The following is a 27,662-nucleotide window of genomic DNA, read 5'->3' on the forward strand; positions in this document are numbered from 1 at the left end:
TGCACACTTAAAAATGGTTAAGATATATTTTATATGTATTTTAGCACAATTAAAAAGAAAGCTGTCTGCAGAGAGGAAGAAGTAACAAGCCACTGCCATCTGCTTGGCCAGCTTCTTCCCTGAGGCAGAGCATCCCTAACTTTGTAAGGTAAGTTTCAAATGCAGTGGTCATGATGAGTCTTCAAATTCATTTGCTCTGGTGCAACTTGCCTTGTGCTAGTCTTTGTTTTACTGAGTTTTCCAACAGTCACTTTGGCTCCATGACCTTGTTTTTGTGCATAGTACTCACGAATTGTACTGATTTCTAAAAATATGTCTCTTAGGGATTCTCACAACTACCCCCTCTCCCAATGTTTTTGCTTTTATGAGTTATTTTTCTAATCTACTTACTTTTTGGGCAGAGCTAATTGGCATCATGAAATTAAGGTAGTCAAATCATTGGGGTGATGGACTAGCAGGGCAGTGGCTTTGGATTTCATTTGGGCCTGAGTATTGGCCCTGTCACCCAACAGCTTTGTGGCTCCTATGCAAGTCAAACCACCTGTCAGCATCTTTCCTATGTGTAAGTGTGGGACATACATAGTAAGATTTGAGGATACCACTGGGACACATGCTCAAAATGCAGTCCTCATTACGGTTCTCCTCAAGCCTGCCATGAGATGGGATACTCAACGGCACTCTCCAGTGAGCAAAGTAAACACAAACGGGGCCTGTCCACCGGGTCATGGCAATGGGGTGTACCTTGTTATCTCCTCCTGAGACGGCCAGGATGTTGGCTGTGATGGACCAGCTCACGTGCCACACAACATCATTGAACTTGTGCAGTAGTTTGGGGGACCATGTATTGCTCGAGGCATCATCACAGGTCCAAATGAACACACGACCATCCTGGGAAGACAGAAGAGTCAGGAGACGGGGGCAGGGATCCTGTCTGGAGCCATATCGGCCCTTTGCAGGAATAGGGTAGGGGATTCAATGCAAAGCATATGCAAGGACTTCTTGGGTAACCACAGCTTTGAAGGCCAATTTCCAGCCCAGTACCCTTGCTCTTATCCCTTTTCCCGAGGAATACACATCACATAGGTCAAGAATCTCCCAGGTTCCTTCTTCTCATTGGTTTCAGGTATGCACTTTGTCTGCATAGCTAACTCTCAAATTTCCTCCGGGGTTTTCCTCATGTTTACCAAGTCACTTCCTATTCCAGCTTCCGCTGGCTCTGTCTATACTTTCTCAACTGAATGGGTATGGCTGTCTAAAAACTGAGCTCAGAGAATAAGGGAGACAAAAACAAAAACAAACATCCCTCTCAGATTTAGGACTAAGTGAAACAGGCACAAATAACGTAAAAGGCTTGGCTGCCTGGCTTAATTCTTGCCCAGGGTGTTGGTAGCATAGAATTAAAGGCTTGTCCTTGCTCTTACTTTTGTGATCTGTCTGGGAAGAGTGGACACTAGGTGAGTTCAAGGTCTGAGAATTTCCCATTGCCCTGGTCCTTGTTTGGGAACACCGTCTCAGAATTACACTTGAGAATCTCCATTCCCTCCTCACACAAGCGTCAAGAGGGGGAACTGGTCCTGCTTTTTTGGCTCAGTGGAGGCAAGCCACTTGTGGCTTATGATCAAGAGTTCATTGCATGATGCCCTGGCTTCACATGCTCCCCTATCTGTACTCGTCCAAAGGTGCCTGATGCCCTGTCCTTACCTTTCAAGGACGTTCCCTTAAAAGGACTGTAAGGGCTGACAGGGTCACTCGGAGATTAAATAACATGGGATGCTCTCATGGGTCTGAGCTGACCTGGGAACAGCTGGCGATGGTGCTGGTGGGTAGACCAATGGAAGGGGCCCAGGCCACGTCTCGAACCCAGTCACTGTGTGCTTCCAACTTCTGCTCCTCCTTCCACTGGCCATCCTCTTCTTCCCTAATAGAGGAGATTGGAGGAAAATCGGGTAGCAGCCCAGGTGCCATTCCCATGCTTCTGTTCCTTCCCCACAGCGTAGGCTCCAAGGGGCTGAGCAACTATCCCATCTTTCTGATTTCATTTGTTGAGCCTGTAGAATTTTATCCAGTTCACTAGCTACAATGAATTGTTTTTCCATAGCCAAGTCAGCTCTAGCAGTTAGGAATTAGGGGAAGAATAAAAGTGCTTGGGCAAAAAGCAATTTTTTTTTTAAAGCATGTCCTCTGACATTGAAAAGTGTTTTGTGGGCAAGAGGGAAAAAGAAAAGATCCTGTTTTTTGTGAACTGTGGCTGAGTCATGGTAGGTAGGGTAGAAGGAAAGAAGTGTCCTCTTGAGAAGTCCACCGACCCCACTTACTTCCACAGCTTGATGAGGTTGTCACAGCCACCGGAGGCAAACTTCTTGATGTAGTTGGGCTTCTGCCCTGATGGCTGGTCTATGAGGCTTCCAGGTACAACAGCAGGGGCCCAGCTGACGGCATTGCAGCCAATCTGCAAGGAAGGAGACTTGTGACCTTTTTGCCCTTTTGCCTTGCAACAGAACACTGCTTTGGCAGACCTAAGGCTGCTGCGCATTTCCTTTCTGATCCTCGACTGGATTATGTAGGACAGCTGTTGCGATGCACTAAGGATTAGCCACTCATAATTCTCCTTCAAGGATTCCTAACTGTATATATTTTTCAGCAATATTCATTTAAAGTAAGAATTAGGGACTCTCAGGAATTTAAGAAATAAAACATTTTTCAAATATATGAAAGGAGGGCACAGATTCAGAAAAACATACATAGTAAATACATGGCTTAATAAACTACTCTCAAGCACTCTTGTAACTGCCACCAGGTCAAGAAAGAAAACTGCCATTTACTCAGGAAGCCCTGTCATTACGTCCTACCTGAATCACGGCCCCTCTCCCTTGGTGAGGACCCATTATCCTGGCTTCTCATCTTTTTGTTTTAGTTTTGTCACTCAGATGTGCAGCCTGACCCTAAAGTTTAGTCTTGCTGTTTAAGTATTTTTTTTGATGCTCTTTACATCTCATTTATAGATTCCTCCTCTGATCCTTTTTTTCTCTTACAATTTTCTGATGAAGAATCAGTGTCATCTGACCTATAGTTTCTCAGGGTGTTTTTTGCTGTTACATACTCAGTTCAGCATGTCCCTCTGAATTCCTAAATTGTCAGCGGGACCCATGATTGGACCAGACTCAGGCTTGCTCCCTCTGCCAATCCTGCAAGAGGCAGTGTGTTCTTTCCTCGGGAGGAATGCGTCGTTAGCACCTGTCAGTAACTTACGCCTCTCTTAGTTCACCGAGCATTACAAAATGGTGATGCTATAATTCCACGCATTTTTGGTCATATATTACATGGAATACGCTAGAATGGAGCAATTCCCTCATTAATATTTGGTGGCCCAGGGGTACAGATCAGATAGGAAAGGCAGGATATTCTTGAATCTTTCTAAACTGGTTTCCTATCATTTTCTAAAGAAGACTGGTTCTTTCTTAAATTTAAGAACTCATGGATTTAAATGTATTTGGTGGGTTCATTGCAACTATTCTCATTTTTTACACACTGCCCATCTTTGTCATTGTGAACTTGTTCAAATTGGCTCTTTTGACATAATCCTAGTATGGTCAAAGTATGACTTTGATTATTTCTTTTCAATCTGGTATGAAAGATGCACAAGCTCATCTTGGAAATTTCCTGCCTCAGACCTGGAATTGGCCATTTCCTCAAGAGCTGTGGTTTCCTTTAGTGAGAAACCGTATTCCAGACTATAATCCGGTGCTAGGGATGCTCATTGCCACATAATTATTTATCTTATTTCACACAGTCTTAAATATGATTACTAAAATCTTTAATAAGGTGTTTGCAATGTTCTTCTCATTCTCCCCCAGTTCTTTGGAGGGAGGGGGGTAGTGTTTGTATGTTAATGGTGCCAACATTAAAAAACGTGGATCTCCAGCTGCTCGTGTGCCTCACCATTTTTACCAGTTGAACTCTATCTATCTGAGCAGAGCACATGGCCAGTGCAGCCTGTATTCTGCCTTCTAACTCTTCTTTAGTCTTAGTTCTCTGCCATTAACTCTTATTTATACAGGCACACCTTGGAGATATTGCAGATTTGGTTTGGACCGCTGTATAAAGTGAGTATCGAAATAAAGCGAGTTGTAATCTTTTCGCTGGTGGAGGGTCTTGCCTTCAATTTGCAGAAGTACAGTAACAGCAAAGTGCAATAAAATGATATATTCCTGTGCAAATGTTTTTCCAGTCATTCTTGTTGTCTGAAGTGTATTTTCTATCACATACCTCAAGAAAGGCTCATGAAAACAATAGTTCTTGGGTTCTTACATACAAATAACTGTTTTTATACACCAAAAATAAAAATTTAAAAACAGCTTTGAGGTATAACTGACATTAACTGCACATAAAATATATGGTCTGATCAACTATGACAGAGATGTACTCTATAAAACCATCATGATCAAGGTAACAACCACCTCAAAGTGCTGAAAGAAAAAAAACTTACAACTAAGAATATTCCACCTGGAAAAGTTATCTTTCAGAATTGAAGGAGAGTTTTTTCCAGAGAAGCAAAAGCTAAAGGAGTTCACTACAACTAAACTGGCCTAAGAAAAGTAAAAGAGACTTCTTTAAACTGAAATAACGGGTGCTCATCAGTAACAAGAAAACATATGAAAGTATAAATCTCATTGGTAAAGCTAAATAAATATATAGTAAAGGTAGTGGATAAATCACTTACAGAGCTACTATGAAGGTTAAAAGACAAAAACAGTAGAAATGACTATCGTTACAATAATTAGTTAAGGGATACAAAAGATAAAAAGATGTAAAATGCTCCATAAATAATATAAAATGTGGGTGGGGACAGAGTAAAACTGTAGAACTTTACAGTGTGTTTAAACTTAAGTTGTCAACTTAAAATAGACTGTTACAAATTAGGTTGTTATATGAAAACGTCATGGAAACCACAAAGCAAAAACCTATAGTAAATACACAAGAATAAGGAAAAAGGAATCAAGCACGCCACTAAAGAAAGTCGTCAAACCACAACTAAGAGAAGAGAGGAAGAAAGGAACAGAGAGAAGTCCACTAAGTCACACACAATTAACACCATGGCAAGAAGCACATACCTATCAATACTTACTTTAAATGTAAATAGACTAAATTCTCCAAAAAAACCCAGAACAAAACAAAAAACCAGAGACACCATAAGGTAACTGGATGGATAAAGAGCCGTGAGCCTTCTATGTGCTGCTAACAAGACAGCAATTTCAGATATAAGGACACACACAGACTGAAAGTGAAGAGATGGAAAAAATTATTCCCAGCAAATGGAAAACAAAAAAAGCTGGGGTACCTACACTTGTGTTAGACAAAATAGACTTTAAAATGAAGACTGTAATAAGAGACAAAGAGGGCATTACATAATTATAAAGGAGTCAATCCAGCAAGAGGATGTAACATTTGTAAATATTTATCTTCCCAAGAGAGAAATACCCAAATATATAAGCAAATAGTAACAGACCCAAAGGGAGAAATAGACAGCAATATAATAGTAAGAGACTTTAATACCCCATATATATCAATGGATAGGTCACCCAGAGAAAATCAATACGAAAATATCAGTTAAACAATGTGTTTGATCAGATGGATTTAACAGATATACAAAGAACAATCCATCCAAAAGCAGCAAAATAAATATACTTCTGAAGTGCACGTGGAAAATTCTCCAGGACTGACCATATGTTAGGCCACAAATCAAGTCAACAAATTTAAGAAGACTGAAATCCTATGAAGCATCTTTTCTAACCACAATGGTATGAATAGAAATCAATTATAGGAAGAAAATTGGAAAATTCACAAATATGTGGAGATTAAACATCATGCTACTGGACAACTAATAGGTCAATGAAGAAATCAAAAGAGAAAAAAATATCTTGAGACAATACAAATAGAAATACAACATACCAAAATTTATGGGGTTCAGCAAAAACAGTTCTAAGAGGGAAGCTCATAGTGATAATTGCGTACCTTAAGACACACAAAAAATGTCAACCTAACTTACATCTCAAGTACTAGAACACAAACAAATGAAGTCAAAAGTTAGTAGAAGGAAGGAAATAAAGATCAGAAAGGAAATTTATGAAATAAAGACTAAAATGACAAGGAGACTAGGAGCTGGTTCTTTCAAATGATTAAGAAAAGAAAAAAGACAAACCTTTAGCTAGACTCACCAAGAAAAACAAAGAGCTCAAATAAAATCAGAAGTGAAAAAGGAGACATTACAACTAATATCACAGAAATACAAAAGATCACAAGAATAAATTCCTAAAAACATACAACCTTCCAAGACTGAATCATAAATAAATAGAAGATCTGAATTATCAGTAATCAAAAATCTCCCAACAAATACAAGTCCAGGGCCAGACAGGTTCGCTGGTACCTCTATCAACATTCAAAGAATTAATAACAATCCATCTAAACTCTTCCAAAACATAGAAAAGAAGGGAATGCTTCCAGACTCATTTTATGAGGCCAGCATTGCCAAACAAGGACACCACAAGAAAAGAAAATTACTGGTCAATATCCCTGATAAACACAGATAGATGCATAAGTCCTCAACAAATTATTATAGAACTGAATTCAGCAATATATTAAAAGGGTCGTACTTTATGATCAAGTGAGATTTATTCCAGGGATGGAATAATGGTTTAACACCCACAAATCAATCAGAGTGACCACATTAACAAACTGAAGAATAAAAATCGTATTTCAATAGATGCAGGAAAAGGCATTTAATAAAATTCAGCATCCATTTATGATAAAAACTCACAATAAAGTGAATATAGAGGGAATGTTTCTCAACATACTAAAGGCCATATATGGTCTTTATGGCTAACATCATACTCAATGATGAAAAGCTGAAAGCTGGTTTTTAAGATCAGGAACAAGACAAGGATGCCCACTCTCACCATTTTTATTCAACAGTCTTGGAAGTCCCAGCCAGAGCAATTAGACAAGAAAAAGAAGTAACAGGCATCCAAATTGGAAAGAAGTAAAACTCAGTATTTGAAGCTGACATATTACATATAGCATACCCTAAAGATACCACAAAAAGTGTTAGAATTAATAAATTTGGTGAAGTTATAGGACACAAAATCAATATACAAAAATCTTTTGCATTTCTGTACACTAAGAACTATCAGAAAGAGAAACGAAGAAAAACAATCTTATTTACAACTGCATCAATAAGAGTAAAATAACTAGGGATAAATTTAACCAAGGAGGTGAAAGACCTATACTTGAAAACTATTAGATAATGATGAAAGAAATTAAAGAAGACACAAATAAATAGAAAGATATTCCATGATCATGGACTGGAATAATTATTATTTATTTTTATTGTTTTAATTCTCACCTGAGGATATGTTTTTATTGATTTTAGAGAGAGAGGAAGGGAGGGGAGAAAAGAGAGAGAGCAAGCACTGATGTGAGAGAGAAACACTGACCAGCTGCCTCCTGTATGTGTCCTGACTGGGAATCGAACCTGCAAGCCTTTGGTGTACGGGACGATGCTCCAACCAACTGAGCCACCTGGCCAGAGTGGACTGGAATAATTATTATTAAGATATCTATACTACCCAAACCAATCTATAGATTCAATATAATCCTTATAAAAATTCCAATGGCATTTTTCAAATAGAAAAAACAATCCTAAAATTTTTATGGAAACACAAAAGACCCCAAATAGACAAAGCAATCTTCAGAAAGAACAAAAAATCTGGAGGCATCATGCTCCCTGATTTCAAACTATATTACAAAGCTACAGCTGTCAAAACAGTATGGTATTGACATACAAATAGATCCACAGAATAGAATAGACAGCCCAGAAATAAACACATGCATATAAGGTTAATTAATTTATGACAAAGGAGACAAGAATATATGATAGGGAAAGGATAGTCTCTTCAATAAATGGCATTACAAAAACTATATAGCAAAGGAATGCAAACTGGAATGCAAAAGAATTAAACTCGACTAATATCTTACACCATATGCAAAAATTAACTGAAAATGATTAAAGATTTGAATGCAAGACCTGAAACCATAAAACTCCTAGAAGACAACATAGGTGGTAAGCTCCTTGATATTGGTCTCAACAATGATTTCTATATCTGACTCCAAAAGCAAAGGCAACAAAACCAAAAATAAACAGATGGGACTATATCAAACTGAAATGCTTCTGCACAGCAAAGGAAATCATCAACAAAATGACAAGGCACCCTAGTGAATGGGAGAAAATATTTGCAAGTCATACAGGTGATAAGGGATTCATATCTAAAATATAAAAGAACTCATACAACTCAATCAAAGAAACAAAATCTGATTTAAAAATGGGCAGAGCTGCTCTGGCTGGATGGCTGTTGGTTAGAGCGTCACCCTGTACATCAAGAGGTTGCAGGTTCAATCCCTGGTTGGGTCAGGGTGTGTATGAGAGGCAACTGATGGATGTTTTCCCCTTTTTTTTCTTTCCCTTTCTCTCTTTGTAAAAATCAATAAACATATCCTCTGGTGAGGATTTAAAAAAATTAAAAATGGGCAAAGGATCTGAACAGACATTTTTCCAAAGAAGACATAAAGATAGTCAACAAGTACCTGAAAAGATGTTCAACATCACTAATCATCAAGGAAATCAAAACCACAGTAAGATACTACCTCACACCTGTTAGAATAGCTATCATCAAAACCCCAGAAATAACAAATATTGTTAAGGATATGGAGAAGAGAACCCTTGTGCAATCTTGGTGGGGATGTAAATTGGTGCAAAACTATGGAAAACAGTATGGAGGTTCCTCAAAAAATTAAAAATAGGACTACCACATGACTCAGCAATTCCATTTCTGGGTATCTGTCTGAAGAAAACACTAATTCAAAAAATATATGTACCTCATGTTCACTGCAGCATTATTTACAACAGCCAAGATATGGAAATAACCTAAGTGTCCATCAATGGATGGATGAATGGATAAAGATATGCAACCTCTGACCTCTGTGGATGCAGCCTTTGTTTGGCTTCACAGCCAAGAAGCTCAAAGCCGCTCCACCAAGCATGTCTGATCAGCAGCCCCTCCCCTGGCCCACTGCACAGCTGCGACACTACCCCTGCCCCTCTCTGCAGGGGACACAAGGTAAGTCTGCAGAACTACCTGTACATGCAGGCGGGGTCTGGACTTACAGTGTGAGCATTGTTGATCTTCTTCACGTCCCACTGGCCCTCCCCGGTGTACGTCAGCAAGGAGATGGCCCCATCAGAGCTCCCACAGGCCAGGATTAGGCCGTAGTCGTGGGGCGCCCAGCATACAGAGTTTACTAAGGAAGGAGGGAGGCACAGTGAGCAAACTTTGATTTTCTACATTTATCATTTTACTAAATCTATAAATAAAATTACATGGATTACCATGGGCAATTTGTAACTTTGTCAATTAAAGAGATTTTTAAAAAACCACAATCTACTAACATCATCTTTTCCTTAACTAATGTCTATCTTAACAAAAGGTAAGCTGGACAATAATCTGAGAATACAGGATAGCACTCAAAATAAATAAACATTAAAAACTGCATTGTCTTTGCTTTTCTCATTTTGCTTTGGACTGGCTTTAGGTATTAGAGCCTTATCTCCCCTCTGGACCACACGTGCAAAAGCCAACCCAAACCCAAGGGATGACCAAGAAGCATCACAAGGGGAAGAGAACCAGAGCATTGGCCAGGACAGAGGCCTTTCTCGCTCACCCAAGGGGCACCCCCCCCCAACCTTGTCCTGCCACACTCAGTATACCTGAGGAGTCATGTCCTGTGTGCTCGTGCGTCTTCTCCCAGGTGCCGTTTTCCTCTTTCCAGATAATGACTTTCCGGTCATAGGAGCAGGATGCCAGGATATTGCCATACATGGGGTGGGCCCAGGCCACTTGCCACACAGGTCCCTCGTGACTGCAAGGGGAGGGGTCAGAGGTTACTCGGATGGGCCAGAGTCACCCACAGTATTCTGCCAGCCACTTCTTTGGACAGAACTAAATGGCTTCCTTGGTAGGCAGAGACAATGTGTCACGACAGAACTCAAAAGGGAGAGGCATACAGTATCACTGCCACAAGGGACCTTCACTGAGCAGTAAGAACCTTGAAGCTCAGAGGTCAGAGAAGCTTTCTTTCTTTTTTTTTTAAATATATTTATTGATTATGCTATTACAGTTGTCCCATTTCCCCCCCCACTCCACTCCATCCTGCCCACCCCCCTCCCTCCCACATCCCCCCCCCATAGTTCATGTCCATGGGTCATACTTATAAGTTCTTTGGCTTCTACATTTCCTACACTATTTTTACCCTCCCCCTGTCTATTTTCCACCTATCATCTATGCTACTTATTCTCTGTACCTTTACCCCCCTCTCCCCCTCCCACTCCCTTAATGACAACCCTCATGTTCTAGTTGTTTGCCTAGTTTGCTCTCGTTTTTGTTTTATGTGTGGCCGTTAATAACTGTGAGTTTGCTGTCATTTTTACTGTTCCTTTTTTTGATCTTCTTTTTCTTAGGTAACTCCCTTTAACATTTCATATAATAAGGGCTTGGTGATGATGAACTTCTTTAACTTGACCTTATCTGAGAAGCACTTTATCTTCCCTTCTATTCTAAGTGATAGCTTTGCTGGATACAGTAATCTTGGATGTAGGTCCTTGCGTTTAATCTTGGGTAATGTAATTATGATGTGCCTTGGCGTGTTCCTCTTTGGGTCCAGCTTCTTTGGGACTCTCTGAGCTTCCTGGACTTCCCGGAAGTCTATTTCCTTTGCCAGATGAGGGAAGGTCTCCTTCATTATTTGTTGAAATAAGTTTTCAGTTTTTTGTTCTTCCTCTTCTCCTTCTGGCACCCCTATAATTCAGATGTTGGAACGTTTCAAGGCGTCCGGGAGGTTCCTAAGCCTCTCCTCATTTTTCCAAGTTCTTGTTTCTTCCTTCTGGTCCACACCATTGATTTGAGTCCCAGTTTCCTTCTCATCACTATTGGTTCCCTGTACATTTTCCTTTGTTTTTCTTAGCATAGGCTTCATTTTTTCATCTGTTTTTCGAATAGATTCAACCAAGTCTGTGAGCATATTGATAACCAGTGCTTTGAACTGTGCATCCGATAGGTTGGCTATCTCTTCGTCGCTTAGTTGTATTTTTTCTGGAGCTTTGAAGTGTTCTGTCATTTGGGCCATTTTTTTTGTTGTTTGTTTGTCTTGGCGCATCTGTTACTTTAAGGGGCGGAGCCTTAGGTGTTCACCGGGGCGGGGTAATGCTGGTCGCTGCGCTGTGACACTGTACGTGGGGGAGGGGCCGAGTGGGAGCAATGGCGCCCGCCTCACTCTCCTCTGGCTTTCAATCTTTGACTCCGCTACCCACAATCAAACTGGGCCACTCTGGTGCTGGTTCCTGAGTAAGTGGGCCTGTGCACACTCTAGGCCCCTGTGGGTCTCTCCAACGACCTCTCCTGTGAGGCTGGGAGTCTCTCCTGCTGCCGCCCCAACGCCCACGGGCGTTTTCAATCAGAGGTTTGAGGCTTTATTTCCCTGAGCTGGAGCCCTGGGTTACTCGGTCTGCTTCGCTCCCCGCCATTCATCAGGTTTATCTGTGGGCAAATGTGGTGCTGCGGGGTGCTACCCGCTGCTCTGCCTGCCCCGTTCTCCGCCACTCTGAGTCCGGCCCTCTGGGTTTATCTGTGCAAATGTGGGGCCGCAGGGTCTGCTAGTGCTCGGACTGCCTGCGCCATTTGTCCCACACTCCGCCAGTCTCAGTCCCGCCACAGCCACGCGAGTCCTCTCCACCCTGGTGCCCGTCTCCGCCCCTCCTACCAGTCTGGATGAATGTTTATTTTCTATTTCCTTGGTGTTGGTCCCCCTTGCTGTTCGATTCTCTGTCAGTTCTGGTTGTGCGAGGAGGCGCAGTGTGTCTACCTACGCCGCCATCTTGGTTCTCTCTCCAAAGTCAGGAGTATAGGTTAAGCTATCCGAACCAACCTGGCAGAACCCTCACCTGACCCAGATTGAAGCCAGCACCACTGACACCTACTGTCGTCAGCAGAGACACTGATCAATCGAGGTGTTGACTCACAAGTGCTCAGTATCTGCAGAATGAATCGTTATTTATCCTTCCAAATGGTCAACTTCTTTAGGTGACAGTATCTGTTTCGTTTTGATATTTTACACTACTCTTTTAAGATTTTTAAAAAAGATTTTACTTATTTATTTTTAGACAGAGGGGAAGGGAGGGAGAGGAACATTAATGTGTGGCTGCCTCTCACGCACCCTCCACTGGGGACTTGGCCCAGAACCCAGGCATGTGCCCTGATCAGGAATCGAACTGGCGGCCCTTTGGTTTGTAAGCTGGAGCTCAATCCACTGAGCCACACCAACCAGGGCTCCATTACTCTTTTAATTTGCTCAAAAGGCATGTCTCTCCCTTATCTTCTGATCTTTGTGTTCACATGTTAAGTATTGTCTGAGCATGTACCCTGTGCTGGGCTTGGTACTGGGGTTGTCTCTTGGTCCAGGGAAGGGTGAGCCCCAGCACACGACAGGTAGCTTGAAACTTCACAAACCACTTTTGACAGGTTCAGTGAGTCACAGCACCTTCTCCATACACTGCATTAATCTTTTTTTTTGCATTTCAGTTACATTTTTACCTTTTCTGAAATAATAAAGCATAACATGCCAAGAATGTTGTGTATTTTCTTCCATTTTCAATATTAAAATGGCTATACAAAAATCCACCAATTTGGTAAGTTTTTTAAAATGCATGCTGATATGACAGCTGTCACCATACAGTCTAACAAAATTGCTTCGAATGAAGACGACAACTGAGTGCTACTAGAGCTGTTGTATGGAAAAAACCAAACTTTTTGGCCAACCCAGTGTTTGTGATGACTCATGTAAAGACCTGGCTTGGTACAAGGGAAAAAAACACTCAATGCCTCTCCAATGTTACTGCTGTCCTTCTTTATTCCCTCATCCCAAAGCTGCAGGCAGTGTCCTCCTCCCTCCAGTTGGGACAATAGCACATTTCCAGTCCTTACAAAGGAGCAGCTAACAAAGCTCTCAGTAGACTCATGTCCTACACCTAGCACAGATTTAACCAGGGTAGAAAAGAATGCGGGTGTGAATTTATCCCTCCAATACCTCACATCTTTTGAGCACAAGGAAGAAACAGAGCAGAAAGGACTGAGTGATGGTGGATGTGACCCCTATGCTGAGCTGGCAGCCCGGCCTCACCCCAGCAGCTCTGGGCTCAGCCAGGGGTTGCCGCACAGGGAAAGTGACATTTGGCTCCTCAGTCATGTGATTCTGGACACTCCTGAAGAAGGCAATGTCTCCCCAAATGGTGAAGGTTATGGTCTCGCATTACTGAGCTTGAGTGACACTTGGATCATGCTGGTAAAACTTAGTGGGGAAAAAAGGAAGTTTCTAACTTTCCAAAGTAGCAGTAGCTACTGAAGGCTTGCTGTGACAGGTTCTACCTGGAAGAAGGCAGCATCAGCCCATTTTGAGGATGAGCAGGTAAAGGGCCCCAGAGACAAAGTGACCCCCTTGTCCAATATTTTCCAGTGGGCATTTGGGTGGCAGATCTGGGATTCACTACTGGATCCATCAGCCCGGGATGTCTACCGAGGGCTGCAGGCTGGCTGGGACCTGGGCGTCCTCTTTGCTAACTGGCTGTGGGGCTGCTCTGATCTGGCTCTCAGGGTTTCCTGCCATGCTTGGAAAGCCCAATCATTCCCTGAGACCATGCCCAGGGTTGGATGCACTCACCCCCTGAGGTCTGCGATGAGGAACTGCCCTCCGTTGCGTACATCAAAGATTTTGACAGACCGGTCTGACGAGCAGGTTGCCAGGCGGGTGCCGTAGTAGTCCATCTGGGCATCGTGCTGCAAAGGGAGGACTACTCAGGAAGCCTGCAGCGGGGCGGGCGGGATGGGCGAGCCACCAGGGCAGACAGCCTAGTTTGGACCGGAATCTACCTGAAATTAACCTAACTGTGGAGAATCACCACTACTGGCCAGGAAGCTAGCATGTCAACATTCTCACTTCTCTGACAGGCAACAGCTTTCTGAAAGGGACAAGACAAACCATACCCAGCTACTTTTAGACCCTTTACACACATGAGGAAGTCCTTTCCCATACTATTCTGCAGGGTGGCTATGGAAGAAAAAAAGCTGGCCTAGCCTCCCTGTTCTTCATCAGGCACTGCCCCTGCCCCCGTGTTCTGAGGTTCTATGGGCTATTGGGAATGATGCCTGGAGCAGGCCTTTGGCTGCCTGTAGGCCCCAATCTTGTCCTCCATGATGCATATCTGGCCTAGACACAGGGTTCCATGCAGACACGGGGCTCCTTTCTCCACCCACAGCCCTGGATCCTTTGTGGACCTTTTCCCTAGTAGTGTGCCCAGCACCCCAGACTGTCCACACATGCTCTAAATGTCACTGGCGCCACCACTGGTAAACTGGCTTCTGCGATGCTGACTGGCCACCCAGACCTAAGGCTGGTCTCTGCCCAGAGCTGCGTGTCCATCTGGGGTGATGGCTCCTCTGAGCCACCGTGCCTGCTGTCCTGCTGTTTGGTGGCCCTTCCTATTCCAACAGATAGCACTTTCTTTAGCTATCCCACCTTGGGGGTTTCAAGAACCATTAGTTGTCACTTTTGTGGTCACCAGGAGCATTTATACCCTTTCAATGGAAGCAATCACTCCATCTGCTTCAACATTTGTTTCTCACCTCACGTGGAAACCTAAGAAAAACATCCTGATTCTTTGAAAGTTAATCCTCTCTACTATTCCTGGTCTTGGCTTCTTGGAAGGCAGTGCGGGTGTCAGATCTCTGCAAATTTCTGAAGCACTTCTCCTATAGAGTGCTATCACACACTTTGGGAGGAAGTAGGGCATCGTACCTAACAGATTTAACTCCTATCTGTTGTGCAACCTTGGAAAAATTACCTAGTCTTCTTGAACCTTAGCTTCCTTATCTTTAAATGGAGCGAACGATGGCATCTGGGTTGATATGAAGGTTAAATGAGGTAATGAATGAAAAGTACTGAGCATGGGGATCTGACAGCATGCAGACATTAGTCATTACTATTTTGCCTTATCTGCTCCTCAAATTGAACCCACACAAGTAGGCAGCACATCCACTATCTTTCCCATTTTAGCTATGAGAAAATCAAGGCTGGCTCAGAAGAGTTAAGAGGTTGACTAAAGAGTCTCAGATTGGCTTTCCTCACCCATGCATGATGCCACACTCTCTCCAAGAAGGTGTGATCTCACAGCTAGACCACACATGGCTGCATCCAGGGACCCTATACAACTGAGACCAGACAACCTCTCAGAAGCCCCCACGCAACACTGGTGGTCAAGAACCCTGAGGAAAGGCTGTAAGCAGACTGACCTGGGTCTTGCTCAAAGACTACCTGGACTGCTTAGTCCTGCATGAGGCTGTGGGAGACTTTAATCTCTGGACTTTCTCCCACAGCTCTGGCCTTTTATATTGAGCCCTGTGTTTGCCTCTCAGGAAACACCCCAAGTTAATGACTTCTGGTCCAAAGGGCCTTGTCTGGCATCTCATTCTGTGGTGGTCCTACTTGGCTCTGTCTTGGGCTTTAGCCAAGCCTGCCACCTGCCTTCATATTGAGTTATCTTCCTACCCTCTCTTCTTTTAACCCCCCTTTCAATGGGGCTAAGAAGTGATAGCAGCAGGAAGACAGATGGGAAGACTGCTGTCAAGCCTCCGTACCTGCTCAGCCTCCATCCCAAACCAGGTTACTCTGTTGGCCAGAAGACTGAAGGCCTTGAGCTACAAACCATTCCCAGGTTCCTCCCACCACAGTGACCAGCCTGCTAGAGCCCTGTCAACTCAGAAGGCATTGCTGGGAGACTGGCTATACCCTTGAGGCTACAGTCTGACTGGCAAAGGCTGCAATGCCACACTGTATTTGTGAATGTTTCCCTCCCACAGAAATGCCCACATCCACAGCCAGCAGGGGCGGGGGGCTAAAAGAATACTTACAATCATGTCCTCATGGGAGGTGTCCACAGTGTTAATTACTGACACCTAGAACCAAAGATATCACTGGTAAACGAACTGACAGCAGTGAGAATGCAGTAATGCTATTACATCCACTGATCATTTCTAAAGTTCTTGACTGCATTTCTCCATTCATTCACTCGGTAAACATTCACTCGAAGTACCTTCTCTTTGCATTGTGTCAGGAACTGGAGAAACAGATACAAATAAGGTACTTCTTGCCCCCGAGAAGCTTGCACACAAGTAACCCTGACACGGCAAGCTAAATACTTAAATGGCGGTTTACGTGTGCTTTAGCAGCCTAAGGGCCGGTGGTGGTGCTGGATACAAACTGGGCCTTAGATAAGGAATTTGCCAGGTGGCACAGGAAAAAAAAGTACAGTCCAAGCAGAGGGCATAATACAAGCAAAGAAGGGGGACGGCAAGCAGGGCCGGCTGCCTTTGAGAGGGAGAGGCACTCCGAGGGAGAATGACTGGTGCTCCCCAACCGGACGACAGAGCCTCAGATGTTCCAGTCAGTTTTCTGCATTGTAAGGTTACTATCTTAGACTTGGAGAATTTATTCAAGTTTCCCTTGAGGCTGCTCCCTGGTCCACAACCTGCGACAGGTTTTAGACTACCTGCTGGTTTCCAGGGTTGAGCAGCTGGTAGGTCTGGAACACAGCTGCAACAGTCATCACCTTTATACCCACTCTCCATGGTCCAGTTCAAGTTCCGGCCCCCTTCCTGAAGACTCCCAGATCCCCCAGCCGGCTGTCCTCTGGCTGTCCTCCTCTGAACATCGTCAGCACTGAACACCTACAACACTTCTCGCTGTTTCTTCTCCCAACTAGAGGGCACGTGTCCCTGAGCGAGGGCCTGTGTTGTCTGCACTTGTGAATCCTCTCAAATCGTCCAGCACAGCGCTTTGTAACCAGAAGTAGTTCAGTGACTATCTGCTGAATGAATAAGTAAATGAAGAAAAACAAACAGTTTTACTTTGCTCAACCCCTCTTCTCTTAAAACTCATGGGGTGGAAAAGGACTGAAAAGGTTTCCGTTTGGAACTGATATTTCTTACCATTTCATCTCTTCCCAGCACAAACCCTGTGGGTGTAAAGTCTGACTCGACTTTCAGAAAGGCGGGCACTGGAAGAGGACGGCTGCACAGCCATTTAAAAGGCAGACATCAGGTAAGCACAGGTTCTCTCATCAAATTCTAGCCTCCCTAAAAAGCGGGCCCCAAGGTCCGCAAAGGCAGGCAAGGAAGATAAAAAGAAGTTTCGTCTGGGGGCCAAGTCAGCCAGGTTACCAAGGGCTTTCACGTGTGCACCGGCAAGGACGAAGGGCAGAGTTAATCAGAGTTGTCTGACAGACCAAGCAACTGAAGAAATCCAAAGGCGAGAAAGAACTTGCTGAAGTTACCCAGCTAGTTACAGGTGGAGCTGGGAAAAGAGCTCCGCCTGCTAACTTCCATCCCACAAAACACCCCACACTATTAGGCTGCCTATCTAGAACATAAAGCAGCTACACTGAAGTCCCTAATCAATGGCTGAGGGCTAAATAAGCCAGGAAGAAGCTTACTGGTAGTTTCATACCACTCTCACCCCAGCCAGGATGGGAAGCATGTTTCTGGACAAGTTTTTTTTTTTTTTTTTTTTTTTTTTTTAAGCTCCTTTTAAAAAAAAAAGTTATTTCTCCAGAGAACCTAAAGTTGCTTGTTTGGTCCTTGTTAAGTAGTAAGTGGCAGCCCTCAAAACATATTAGCTCAGGAGTGTCAAACTCACTTTCACCGGGGGCCACATCAGCCTCGCGGTTGCCTTCAAAGGGCCCAATGTAATTTTAGGACTGTATGAATGTATCTACTCCTTAACTAGGGGCAAGGAGCTCGGTGTTGCCACGGGGTAGAAACAAAGTGCCGGGCAGGACAAAACAAGGTGGAGGGCTGGATTCGGCCCATGGGCCTTGTGTTTGCCACCTGTGTATTAGCTCTCCAGGATCAGTTAATGAGTTAAAAATTCATTTAGAATGAGATGCCTGTCAGAGCATAGGAGTCACCAGTTCTTAGCAGTTGAAGAATCAGAGGCTAAGAGATGAGTAATTTAAAGCCTAGACCTCAGGCAAAGCAAGAACTAAACCCAGTGTCCTGATATCTGGGTTCACCCAAGTTTCCTCAGAACTCCATGCACACACATGTTCCTGAGAGCCTTTGTTTACTGAACCCCCACTCTGTGCCAGGCTGAGATTAGATGCTCTTCATCCCTTAGTTCTCCCGTTCAGTCATTCACGCAGTAAGTGTGGACTGAGGATGTACACTGTGGATTCTAGATTTAAAAAACTGAGCCCATGCCCTCAGAGACTTCAGCTCATCCTTGTATCAGTTTCCTCAAGTGCGCATGATACCTCGGGGCCCTAGCCCCGGCCACGGTTCCACACACATCATTAAGGAATGGTTTAAAGGGTTCGAACCCCAGATCGTCACCTATCAGCTATGCGAGAGGCTTCCTTATTTGTAAAGTGTCGATAACAGCACCTACTTTACAGTAGGGGTTGAGATTATGAATAATGCTCGGCATTTACTAAGGCCTCAGGATACAGTCGTGCCTACAATGTTCTTGGTTTTGTTTTCAATTGCTGGGGGAAGAGAAGGCAAGGAAAGTGCGAAAGGTGCGGCAGAAGGCGCATTCCGCGGATTTCCGGGAGGTTCCGCGACCTCTCCCTGCGGAAAGGTGCCGAGAGGGCCGGAGGCCCCCAAATCTCGAAGCGGTGGAAGGGAGCTGAACGGTCCCAGCCTGAGGCTTGAGCCCCAGCGCGGTCGAGGAGACCGAGACGGGCGCGACCGCGGTCGGAACCCCGCTCAGCGTCCGCAGTCCCAACACTCACCATGGTTGCGGCAGCGACGGCTCCTACTCTCGGACGTGGCAGCTCCCGGCGGCGCCACGGACAGCTCACTTCCGGGGCCGGGTTGGCCGGCCGGGCTGCGGCGCCGGAGCCTCCGGGCAGCAACGGGCTCTTTGTGCACAAAGGTTCCGTCACAGCGCCACACCCTCGTCTGGGCCCTCACCTCTCCGTGAGGAACGCGCGAGACCCACAGTGGAGCTCTCGTTTCGAACGCTTTTGGTATTTGAAGCCCTAGGCGGTCTTCTCGCCGGACCAATCTTCCTCCTCAACCCCCCCGAGATGCTTACGTGAAAGAAAGGATTCCTAACTACAGCTTTACCCATTACCCTGCGGTTCTGGGTGTGACCGGCCTTATGATGAACACTGAAGGACAATCAATTTTGGGGGTAGTGGGTAGACTGGTCCTAGCGCTTCCTTGTTGTTAGTTCCTCCTCGTAACCCAAGGCTGGGACCAGGGACAAAGGCGGCTAGGGGAATGCTCCGTACTAGAGGCTGAGCCCTCTAGCCCTGCCTTCTCCAAGCCATGGGTCCCATGCCTCCAAATTGCCCCATCCTCATAGTTCTGGGGTCCGGTGAGTTTGGCCCATCAGGTAGACTCCTCCAGGCAAGGAGGGATCTCAGCCAAGATTCTGCAGCTAGAGCCCAAGACCCAACTCCCAGTATCCCCAACCGTTAGGTCCCTGGCTTCCCACAACACAGTGAGAACGCTGTGCGCTGGACAGAGCCTGAGGGCTCCCTTATGTTCTGGCAGCCCTGGGCCCCTTTTGGGTTAAGGAGTTTATTGACTTAGGGTGGAGCCTAGGCTCCCCTTGGGTAAGTCACAGTCCCCCAGTTTCCTCTCCTGAAACTGGGGGGAAGAACCCTAGCTGGAGATGGTCACTACTGGCAGGAGGATGTTAAGGCTCAGAGAGTGATAGACCCAGACCATTAGGAGCTTTGGAGAAGCGCAGGTGGGTCTTAACAGAACTCAGGGCTGGGCCTCTGGGAAGCAACCCACCCTCTCACCCCCAACCCAGCTTTCACTCCTTATTTCCCTCTAATGGAGAAATGTTGCAGGGGTCTAGGGGTGTGAGGGGTGGTGCTTAAGGTGGAACAGAGAACAAAGTGGGCAGGGCTCTTGGGTCTCCAGTTTTTCAAGGGACAGGCCCTGGCCTTGGATCTGTACTTGCACCACTGATCCTCACACCCCTTATTGGGTAATCAGATCATATCCTTCTCTCCGAGCCTTGTGCTCCTTGAGTGAAAAATGGGGACAATGGCATATTAGATGTAATACAAATATAATGCATGGGGCATAGTTGTTATTTAAGGAATTCCCTGGTGTAGGCATTGAAGTTGGAGAGATTGGGGATTTGGGACAAGCAATGCAACTGTATCTTATTCATTAAGGTATTTGCTGGTGGGACTGAAAGGCATTATAGAGGTTTTGAGTGCCAATTCTTCCATAAAGACTGCTAAGTATCTACTCTATCTCCTCCTTAGTCTGTGGGCACACCCTTTACCTCTCTGTGCTGCTGTCTCCTGTTAAGTGGGAATTACAATAATTACTCCCTCTTAAGTTGATGTTAGGATTAAATGGGTCCTGGATGTGAAACTTTTTGGAAATTAGATGGGTCTGTGGTGCTTGATTTGGGTATTAGTTCTCCCTGAGAAAAGCTGGGATTTAGTATGTGTGTGGTGTGTGTGTGTGCAGCCCTCAACCATTGGACCAACATTGGGATTTAGGGCGCCAGGCTCCTCACTGTCTCCCCCTTCCCCAATAGGGGATGCCACCTACATCTTTTGTCCATATCTTCCATCACTTCCCTCTGGTTAGTAGCAGACCCCAAATCAGGCCATTCTTAGCTTTCCCCAGTTTGTGTCCTTACCTCCCAGAGCCTCTAGCCCAGGGGTGTCAATCTCATTTTCACTGGGGACCACATCAGCCTCGCAGTTGCCTTCAAAGGGCTGAATATAATTTTAGGACTGTATAAGTGTAACTACTCCTTAACTAGGGGCAAGGAGCTTGGTGTTGCCACTGGGTAGAAACGAAGTGCCTGGCAGGATAAAACAAGGTGGAGGGCTGGATTCGGCCCGTGGGCCTTGTGTTTGCCACCTGTGCTCTAGCCTCTGAATCTCTTCCTCCTCCTCCCGCCTTGGGCCTCTTCTCCTGAAGTCTTGCTCTCTGAGAGTGTCAGCTGTTCCCCATGGAAGGTTAATGACTCATGGCAGGTTGAACTTCTCTCCCTTAAATGATGAATGTTGGAAAGGTGTGACTTGCTTGAAGGAGAGAGACCACCCACTGAGCTGCAAACCCTTGGGCAAAGTGCCTTTCCCTCCCAGGGACTCAGTTTCCCCCTGAGTTCCAATCCACGAGGGCGGGGACCCAGCTGTCCTTCGGAAAAAGGCCTTGTGATGTGTAGCGTGTCTGCGTTTCCACGTGTGCATTTATTGTTATTGCTCAGTATAGTGTTGAAAAGGCAGACAAATCCCATTAATTACAAAAAGCACAAGCCAGAGATACAGAGAAATAAAGAGTGTACAATAAGAGCACAGTCACTTCCCAGCCCCGATTGTCCCAGAACCCCCCAGAGCCTGGGCAGCTTGTGGAAGCTGGAGGCGGCACCATTTCCTCACTACTCTTATAAAATATGTGCACACAAGAGTTAGCAAAGTGTGGCGACCCCCCGAGAGGAAAGGTTCAGAGGAGAGCACCACAGGCATTACAAAACAGACTTAGGGGGCTAGAAGGGTAGTCCCAAAGCAGCTTCAAATATCTTGTTTTCAGTGGAGGGGGTGATGGCTGATACCCAGGGCTTAGGATACCCCTCCCCTGACTTGGGGAAATAGGATCTCTACATTAAAATCAAGAGAGCTTGCTTTGGAACTTGGGAAGGACCAGGGGATTTTCTGCTGTTGTCTGATTTAGGCCTTGGCTCTGGAAGACCCAAAAGCCTTCAAGAAATGCACCCTCCCTCCTGGACTTCTAATGGTGGGGTCTTGGACACTATGGAGAGAGTTTTGGATGGGAGGCGTGTCACAGTGAGCCCAGTTGACAGCCTCCTGTAAGAAGAGCAAGAGCAGGTAGGGGCAGTCAGGGTGGTGAGAAGGTCCAGGCAAGAAACTGCTGCATCCCAAAGGACGTATCACACAACCGCTGAAAACTTTGAATAAAGAGAAAAAAAAAGGAGTTCAGGAAAGGGAGACAGAAATAATAATTTCTCCATAAGGAGAATTAGAAATAAACAATTGAGCCACACATTCTCGTAGCTCCAGGTCTGGAAGAGCCCCCCTTTCTTGTCTGGACCAGGGCAGATGAAGGATCCACCCTAGCACAACCCAGGTGGGTGATTTTGGGTCCCAAACTGGGGTTGCGGGGAGGGGTTGGTGGCCTCTCCTAATGAGATACCCTGGCTTAGGGAGCAAGTGACAGTATGAAAGGAATGCTGGGCTTCCCTCAAGATTCAGGATGCCCTTTTTGTTTCTCCTCACAGGACACTCTCTTTAGTGGCCCTGAGTGGACAGTACTTACAATGGCTGGAATATGTTTGCACACAGAATGACAGAGCCCAGTATTGCACGTGGGTGGAGTACTTGCAAAATTTTAAGGTTTACTGGGAAGAACAGATGTGAGAGAATAACCCAGAAATTTTGTTTAAAAAAAGAGTGAAGGGTACTTATCCCACCACATCGTAAAAACATTATATAAACCAACAATAATTAAAACTGTGTGGCTGATGCCAGATGAGACACCCAGAAAGAGAACGTAAGAGAAATTCCAGAAATAGACCCAAGCCTGTCTCAGCTGTCAGTGTGGGGTAAGGATGACATTTCAACATCGTTGGGGAAAGAGTGGCTATTTATTAACTGGGATACCCAGGATAAGACAGGTCCAGAGTCCTTGTGCCACTGCAGTCATTGTCCTTAGTCTGGTCTCAGAAGCAGGGCACCCTCCCTCTTGCCAATTTTATGCTCTGGTTGGCACAAGGGAGCAAAGGGCCATGGTGAGGGGTTGGTGGGAGCAATCAAGGCTGCTTCTGAGTCAGGGAAAGTGCTGACTGAGCTGCAGGGAGGAAACCCCTCAGTTTCCTTCCTGCCCACTTCCAAAGGTGGGTGATTCTATAGCCCCAGTGGTCACTGAATGGGCCCTCTGCTCCTCCCTCATCTGTTGAGGGAGACAAGTTAATGAACTTAGATCTCAGAACTGAATCTGCAACCTTCTCCTGCAGGCCTAGTCCAGAGGACAGAAAAGTTGCTAAGTGGATGGTGCGGTCCCAAAAAAGGATTAGTTACAGAATGTATATTTACTGTGTTCTGTTTGATGTTGGTTTTTTGCCTTCTTTTTTTAAACCACAGACATTTCAGAACCACATTGCGGGAGTAAGAAGAATCAGCAATTGAAAGCATTGCATAGTATTAAATGAACAGAGACGGTGAGTTCTTCTTTATTTACAATTATTGTCTAGATAAAAAAATTCGTAAAAACAGATGAATGGTCATAAATTATTTACCCCCTAGTGGGGTGAACTGCCAAACGTACCCCATGCTGCTAGATATAGGACACAGAGTGCAAGCTTTATGTACTACAGTGACTTTTGACAAACCAATCATTTCCTGTGTGTGTGGATGTGTGTGCCTGTGTGTATGTGTGTGTGTGTGTGAGAGAGAGAGAGATCCACCGTTCCTGACAAGAAAAGACCAACGCTAATGCGAGGCATTCTTGGTAGCTCCTATCGCTCCCTGTTCTCCAAGCTGTGATCCAGAGAAACTCCTCTTTTCCTTGCATCCTGGCTCCAAATAAACAGGGAGCATAGTGTGCAAGGGCAAGTTTCCTGGTGTCATGGAATGAGATCAGGGACACAAGATTGGAACAAAGAAGGGGGAAGATGGAAAACCTTGAGAAAGGAAACTACAAAAAAAATCACAACCATCATGTTCCAAGGCTGCCCCATGATTCCTGCGTGCCGGTCTTTCCTTTCTCGGCAGGCAGGAGAGCAGTGGGCTGGCTTTTGGTGGTGGTGTACTGGAATCCAATAAGCCTATCTGATGGCTGGTCACCCCTTTGGGGATGCAGTTTCCTCTGCTGGGTACATTCAGAGAGATTTCTTCATGACATTCAGGTGATGCTCTTGCGCAAAGAAGGTCCTCCTTCCAGGAAGGTTTTGCCAGGTGGGATGGGCTGACTTGGGATTCCAAACCCTCAGGTTTCTCCACAGCCATCCAGATGTAGGCCCTCCCAGCTGACTATGGCTCTTTTCCCGAGTGGCTCTCATCTTGTGTGTGGAAGAATTCTCTGGGCCTGGAGAAGGGAAGGGGCAAGGCTGACACAGAGCAACAGTGAGAAGGGTCAGTATGAGGAATGAATTTCACAAGCGAGGCGGAAAGTGTTTGGTTTTCCTTAAAGCATGGGACGTCATTGATCATGGTATTAAAATGTCTTTTGCACTGTACAATTTTATGGAAAAAGATTGTATGCTGAAAAGTCTCAAAGCAAACTTTGTATTAAATACAAAAGTTCTTTTATGAAAAAAGCTGATACCCACAAAGTGCTTAGCAGTTAAGAGGCTGACATACAATTAAATAAGCTCTTATTAAGTGGGATTACTAGTGCTGTAATTGTCTTGAGGGAAAAATAACCTCCTTTTCTCACCTGTGATACTGTAGGGTTTCAGAATGGCTTCCTGTCGGGAAAGCAAGACCTGCTGTTAAAAGGCTACAGTATATATTGCGACTACAGGAAGACAATTTGGTTTAAAAATCACACTGAATACATCTCAATATACACATCATAAGGTTTGTTCGGATCTAAATAGTGCAGAGAAAAAGGCTATTCTTCTTCAAAAATAAAAATAAAAGCAGCAAGCCATAACGATCCTCATCCAATATGCCAACAGCTCATATGCTGCAATTTATAAGGAAATAAACCTCTAAATTACTAACTAAAAAATCAACACAATAGCATTTATAATATTACAACACTACCTCAATCTCTATACAGACAGTGCCAAAGAGAACCTCTTTTTGAAATGCTCTTAGTAAACCCAAGTGAGTTTCATTGAGAGAAAAGTCTTCACCCACTGCTTTGTGAATCCCATCATCCCTGGACCAGGATGGCTTTTGGGGCTCCAAGCCCAGGAAGCCTTCTCTCTCCTCTCCCTTTGTCTACGGAGCATGGTGTTAAAGCTGTCAGGTTGGAGACTTGGTAGCATTTGGCTTCTGCCTGAGCCTCTGGTGGTAGTGACGTAGTGACGTTATTGAACGGAAATAGCAGGCAAAAATCAGAGCATGGCTATCGTAAAACATCAAGGATGCAATCCAGGGAAGTGTCTGTTGGGCCGAGCTGTTTTTGTAGCATCTTAGCCACCAGTGTTCTTAAACCGTACAAATAGCCAAAGACGTTATCTACAGGTTTGTAAACAAATTACATTCTTCTTTTAGGACATAAATAAGTTAAAATAGAGCAATTTAAGCAGAAACAAGGCAACATGCCGGCAAAGAAACTTTATATATCCATGTATATATATTTATATATATATATATATCTACCTATCTATATGGACGTATACAGTCTTGAATAAGTATACGTTGATATAGATATAAAGAAATGGATATAACCTTGTGAGTGTCTATGAAGTTCTTCGGTTCCATTGGTGCAAATCTACTAGGCGAGTTAAGCTCTGCAATTTCAAAAAGTTGTTAAATTAACCTATACAACTGAGACCATGCTTTGCAAGCATTTCAAAAACTCACAGACCAGTGAATTGGATAGTCTCAGAAAAGAGTCTGTTTGCAGTTCCCGCCTAAGAAAACAAACAAAAAACCCTCCCCAACCCCCCAAAACCAAACAAGGGGAGGACTGGAAGTGTACAGTACATTCATGCAGGGGACATGGCGGCTGGACGGGTGCATGGCTGGTCCATGTGTGGGTAGGAGCCAGGAAGGGCTTGTTCTGGGGAAATCACTCATTCCCTGAAGCCCCCGGAGGAGATCCCGCCCCCTTGCCTCAAAGTGAAAAAGAGTTCAAACAGCATCGCAGCCAGAAAAAGGGTCTGTTGGGTGGAAACGGTTTTCTCGCCAGTATTTGGTTTCCTGTTGTTGCTCGTTGCTGCTTGAGTGAGTTGGGTGCCTGGATGGGTGGGTGCCCGGGAGGTGGGTGGTGGCGGGGTCCTCAGCTAAAGCGACGTCTCCAGGCTGTGGATGGGGCTCCCTGGACTTGAAGAGGTAGCTGATTTGCTTGTGTCGGTCGTCAGGTTGATCCCGCTGTCAATGGCGCTGTTGTTCTTGTTGAGCGATGACGGCGGGCTCGAGTTCTGCTTGAGCGCGGCATCTTCTTCCAGGTCAGTGTCGTCAATGAGGGGGATGTGGGGCTGTGAATCTTCGATCCGGAATTCAGGATGAGCCATGAAGTTATGGATGGAGGTTCGAGACTCAGGCTTTTCTAGACCTTCATAGAGAGAGCTACGGAACGCCTTCACGACGCGGATCTGTAAGGGAAGAGCAGGAGTGAGAGCAGTGCCCTGGTGGGTGGGTGTGCGTGTGTGTGCACGTGCACGCCAAGCTCTGGGGGGCTGAAGGAGGGTCAGGTGGGAGAGGGGTTAGGGCTCAGCAGGTGGCTAGAATCCATGGCCGCTGGGTGTTATAAGCATGGGTAGGAGGGGGAAGATTGGAAGAGGGCTCAGGTTATGTGCATCCATGAGGTTTTTAACATTGCTTTGGTTTTAGTCAAAACTCCAATATTAGGACAGGAGGAATCAAGCCTCATCAAAAAGATGGGAAACAGTGGTCAAAGGAAGCAGAGTCCACTCCAGTGGGCACCCCGACCTAGGGAGAGACTGAGCCTTGTTAACTTTAAAGCAGGTTCAACCATGCAAAAGGGGAATGGGGCCAGGTGGGAACAGAATAGGAAGGAGGAGAGGCTATTTTTAATAAATTAATCTTAAAAAAAAAACACACGCAGTTAAGAAACCATACCACATGGAACAGATAACATGTCACAGACAAAAAAGCAACAGAAAGGAGAGACGGATGGATGAACTGGGATGAGAGAAGACACATGAGGGCCAAACAGAGAACAGGAACATCATCAAATCAAAGGCAGCAAAACAAACCAAACCAAAGCCAACTCAGGGCTTTCTGGGGTGCAGAGCAGAGGCAGCCAGAAAGCACGAAGGAGCCGGCGAACTGGTGACATTCGGGAGCAGGAGCATGCCACGGTGGGGTTAGGAACCACACGGCACACACAGACAGACACACGCTATACTTGGAAGCCTGGACAATGTGAACAGAGGTCTTTTGTACCCAACGTTTCTTTCCTTCATGCATTTGGGAGGTAAACACTCGAGTATTGACTCAAAGCCCTGGCCAGTCATTGCAGTTGGTTTTGGGGTCCCTTATTTCCTGGGGTATTTATTTTCTTTATTTGTGCTTTAAAAATACAAAACCAAAAAATGAAGCCAGAATCAGATGGCCCAACCCAGCCCTGGGTGGGGTCCTCAGGGTGTGGAATTGAGCTCAAAACAGCAAGTTCGTTCCTTTTTCCATGTCTCAATTGGAACCTGTGCTTCTCTGAAGAATGGAAGGAGGTGGGGCATTGCATCTTCCGGGCTACAGGAAAGAGCACTGGGCTTGGAGTCAGGAAGACTCAGGTCTGAGGCCTGGCGCTGCCACTCCTGGTGCCTTGACAGTGGGCAAGCTGCATTCCCTCACTGGCCATCCTCGGTCC

General features: G+C 45.2%; 2 protein-coding genes across 13 annotated transcripts in view; both read right to left on the minus strand.

Annotated features, from left to right (window-relative positions):
- Nucleotides 1-19,025, minus strand: part of SEC13 (SEC13 homolog, nuclear pore and COPII coat complex component) — a 32,378-nt gene extending 13,353 nt beyond the window's left edge. Inside the window, exons 1-8 of one of the 2 annotated variants that reach the window (XM_024556441.3) lie at nt 18,944-19,025; nt 16,065-16,109; nt 13,819-13,934; nt 9,818-9,969; nt 9,218-9,351; nt 2,316-2,449; nt 1,795-1,918; nt 742-888 (exon numbers count right to left, since the gene is read on the minus strand). In XM_024556441.3, coding sequence (XP_024412209.1) covers nt 742-888; nt 1,795-1,918; nt 2,316-2,449; nt 9,218-9,351; nt 9,818-9,969; nt 13,819-13,934; nt 16,065-16,109; nt 18,944-18,946 — 855 coding nt within the window. In that variant the 5' untranslated portion in view covers nt 18,947-19,025. Of the gene's footprint in view, nt 1-741; nt 889-1,794; nt 1,919-2,315; nt 2,450-9,217; nt 9,352-9,817; nt 9,970-13,818; nt 13,962-16,064; nt 16,110-18,943 lie in introns of both variants that reach the window. The other variant, XM_024556442.3, reaches the window with a different exon arrangement.
- Nucleotides 19,026-21,323: 2,298 nt separating this feature from the next.
- ATP2B2 (ATPase plasma membrane Ca2+ transporting 2) overlaps nt 21,324-27,662 on the minus strand; it is a 459,739-nt gene continuing 453,400 nt past the window's right edge. For 8 of the 11 annotated variants that reach the window (XM_045192219.3, XM_053929676.2, XM_053929675.2 and 5 more), the window contains one exon: nt 21,326-26,424. In XM_045192219.3, the coding sequence (XP_045048154.1) occupies nt 26,113-26,424 (312 nt within the window). In that variant the 3' untranslated portion in view covers nt 21,326-26,112. Of the gene's footprint in view, nt 26,425-27,662 lie in introns of all 11 variants that reach the window. The other 3 variants (XM_053929679.2, XM_045192226.3, XM_024556440.4) reach the window with 2 other exon arrangements.

This window comes from Desmodus rotundus, chromosome 8 (assembly GCF_022682495.2).
Source record: "Desmodus rotundus isolate HL8 chromosome 8, HLdesRot8A.1, whole genome shotgun sequence".
NCBI classification, from domain to species: Eukaryota; Metazoa; Chordata; class Mammalia; order Chiroptera; family Phyllostomidae; genus Desmodus; species Desmodus rotundus.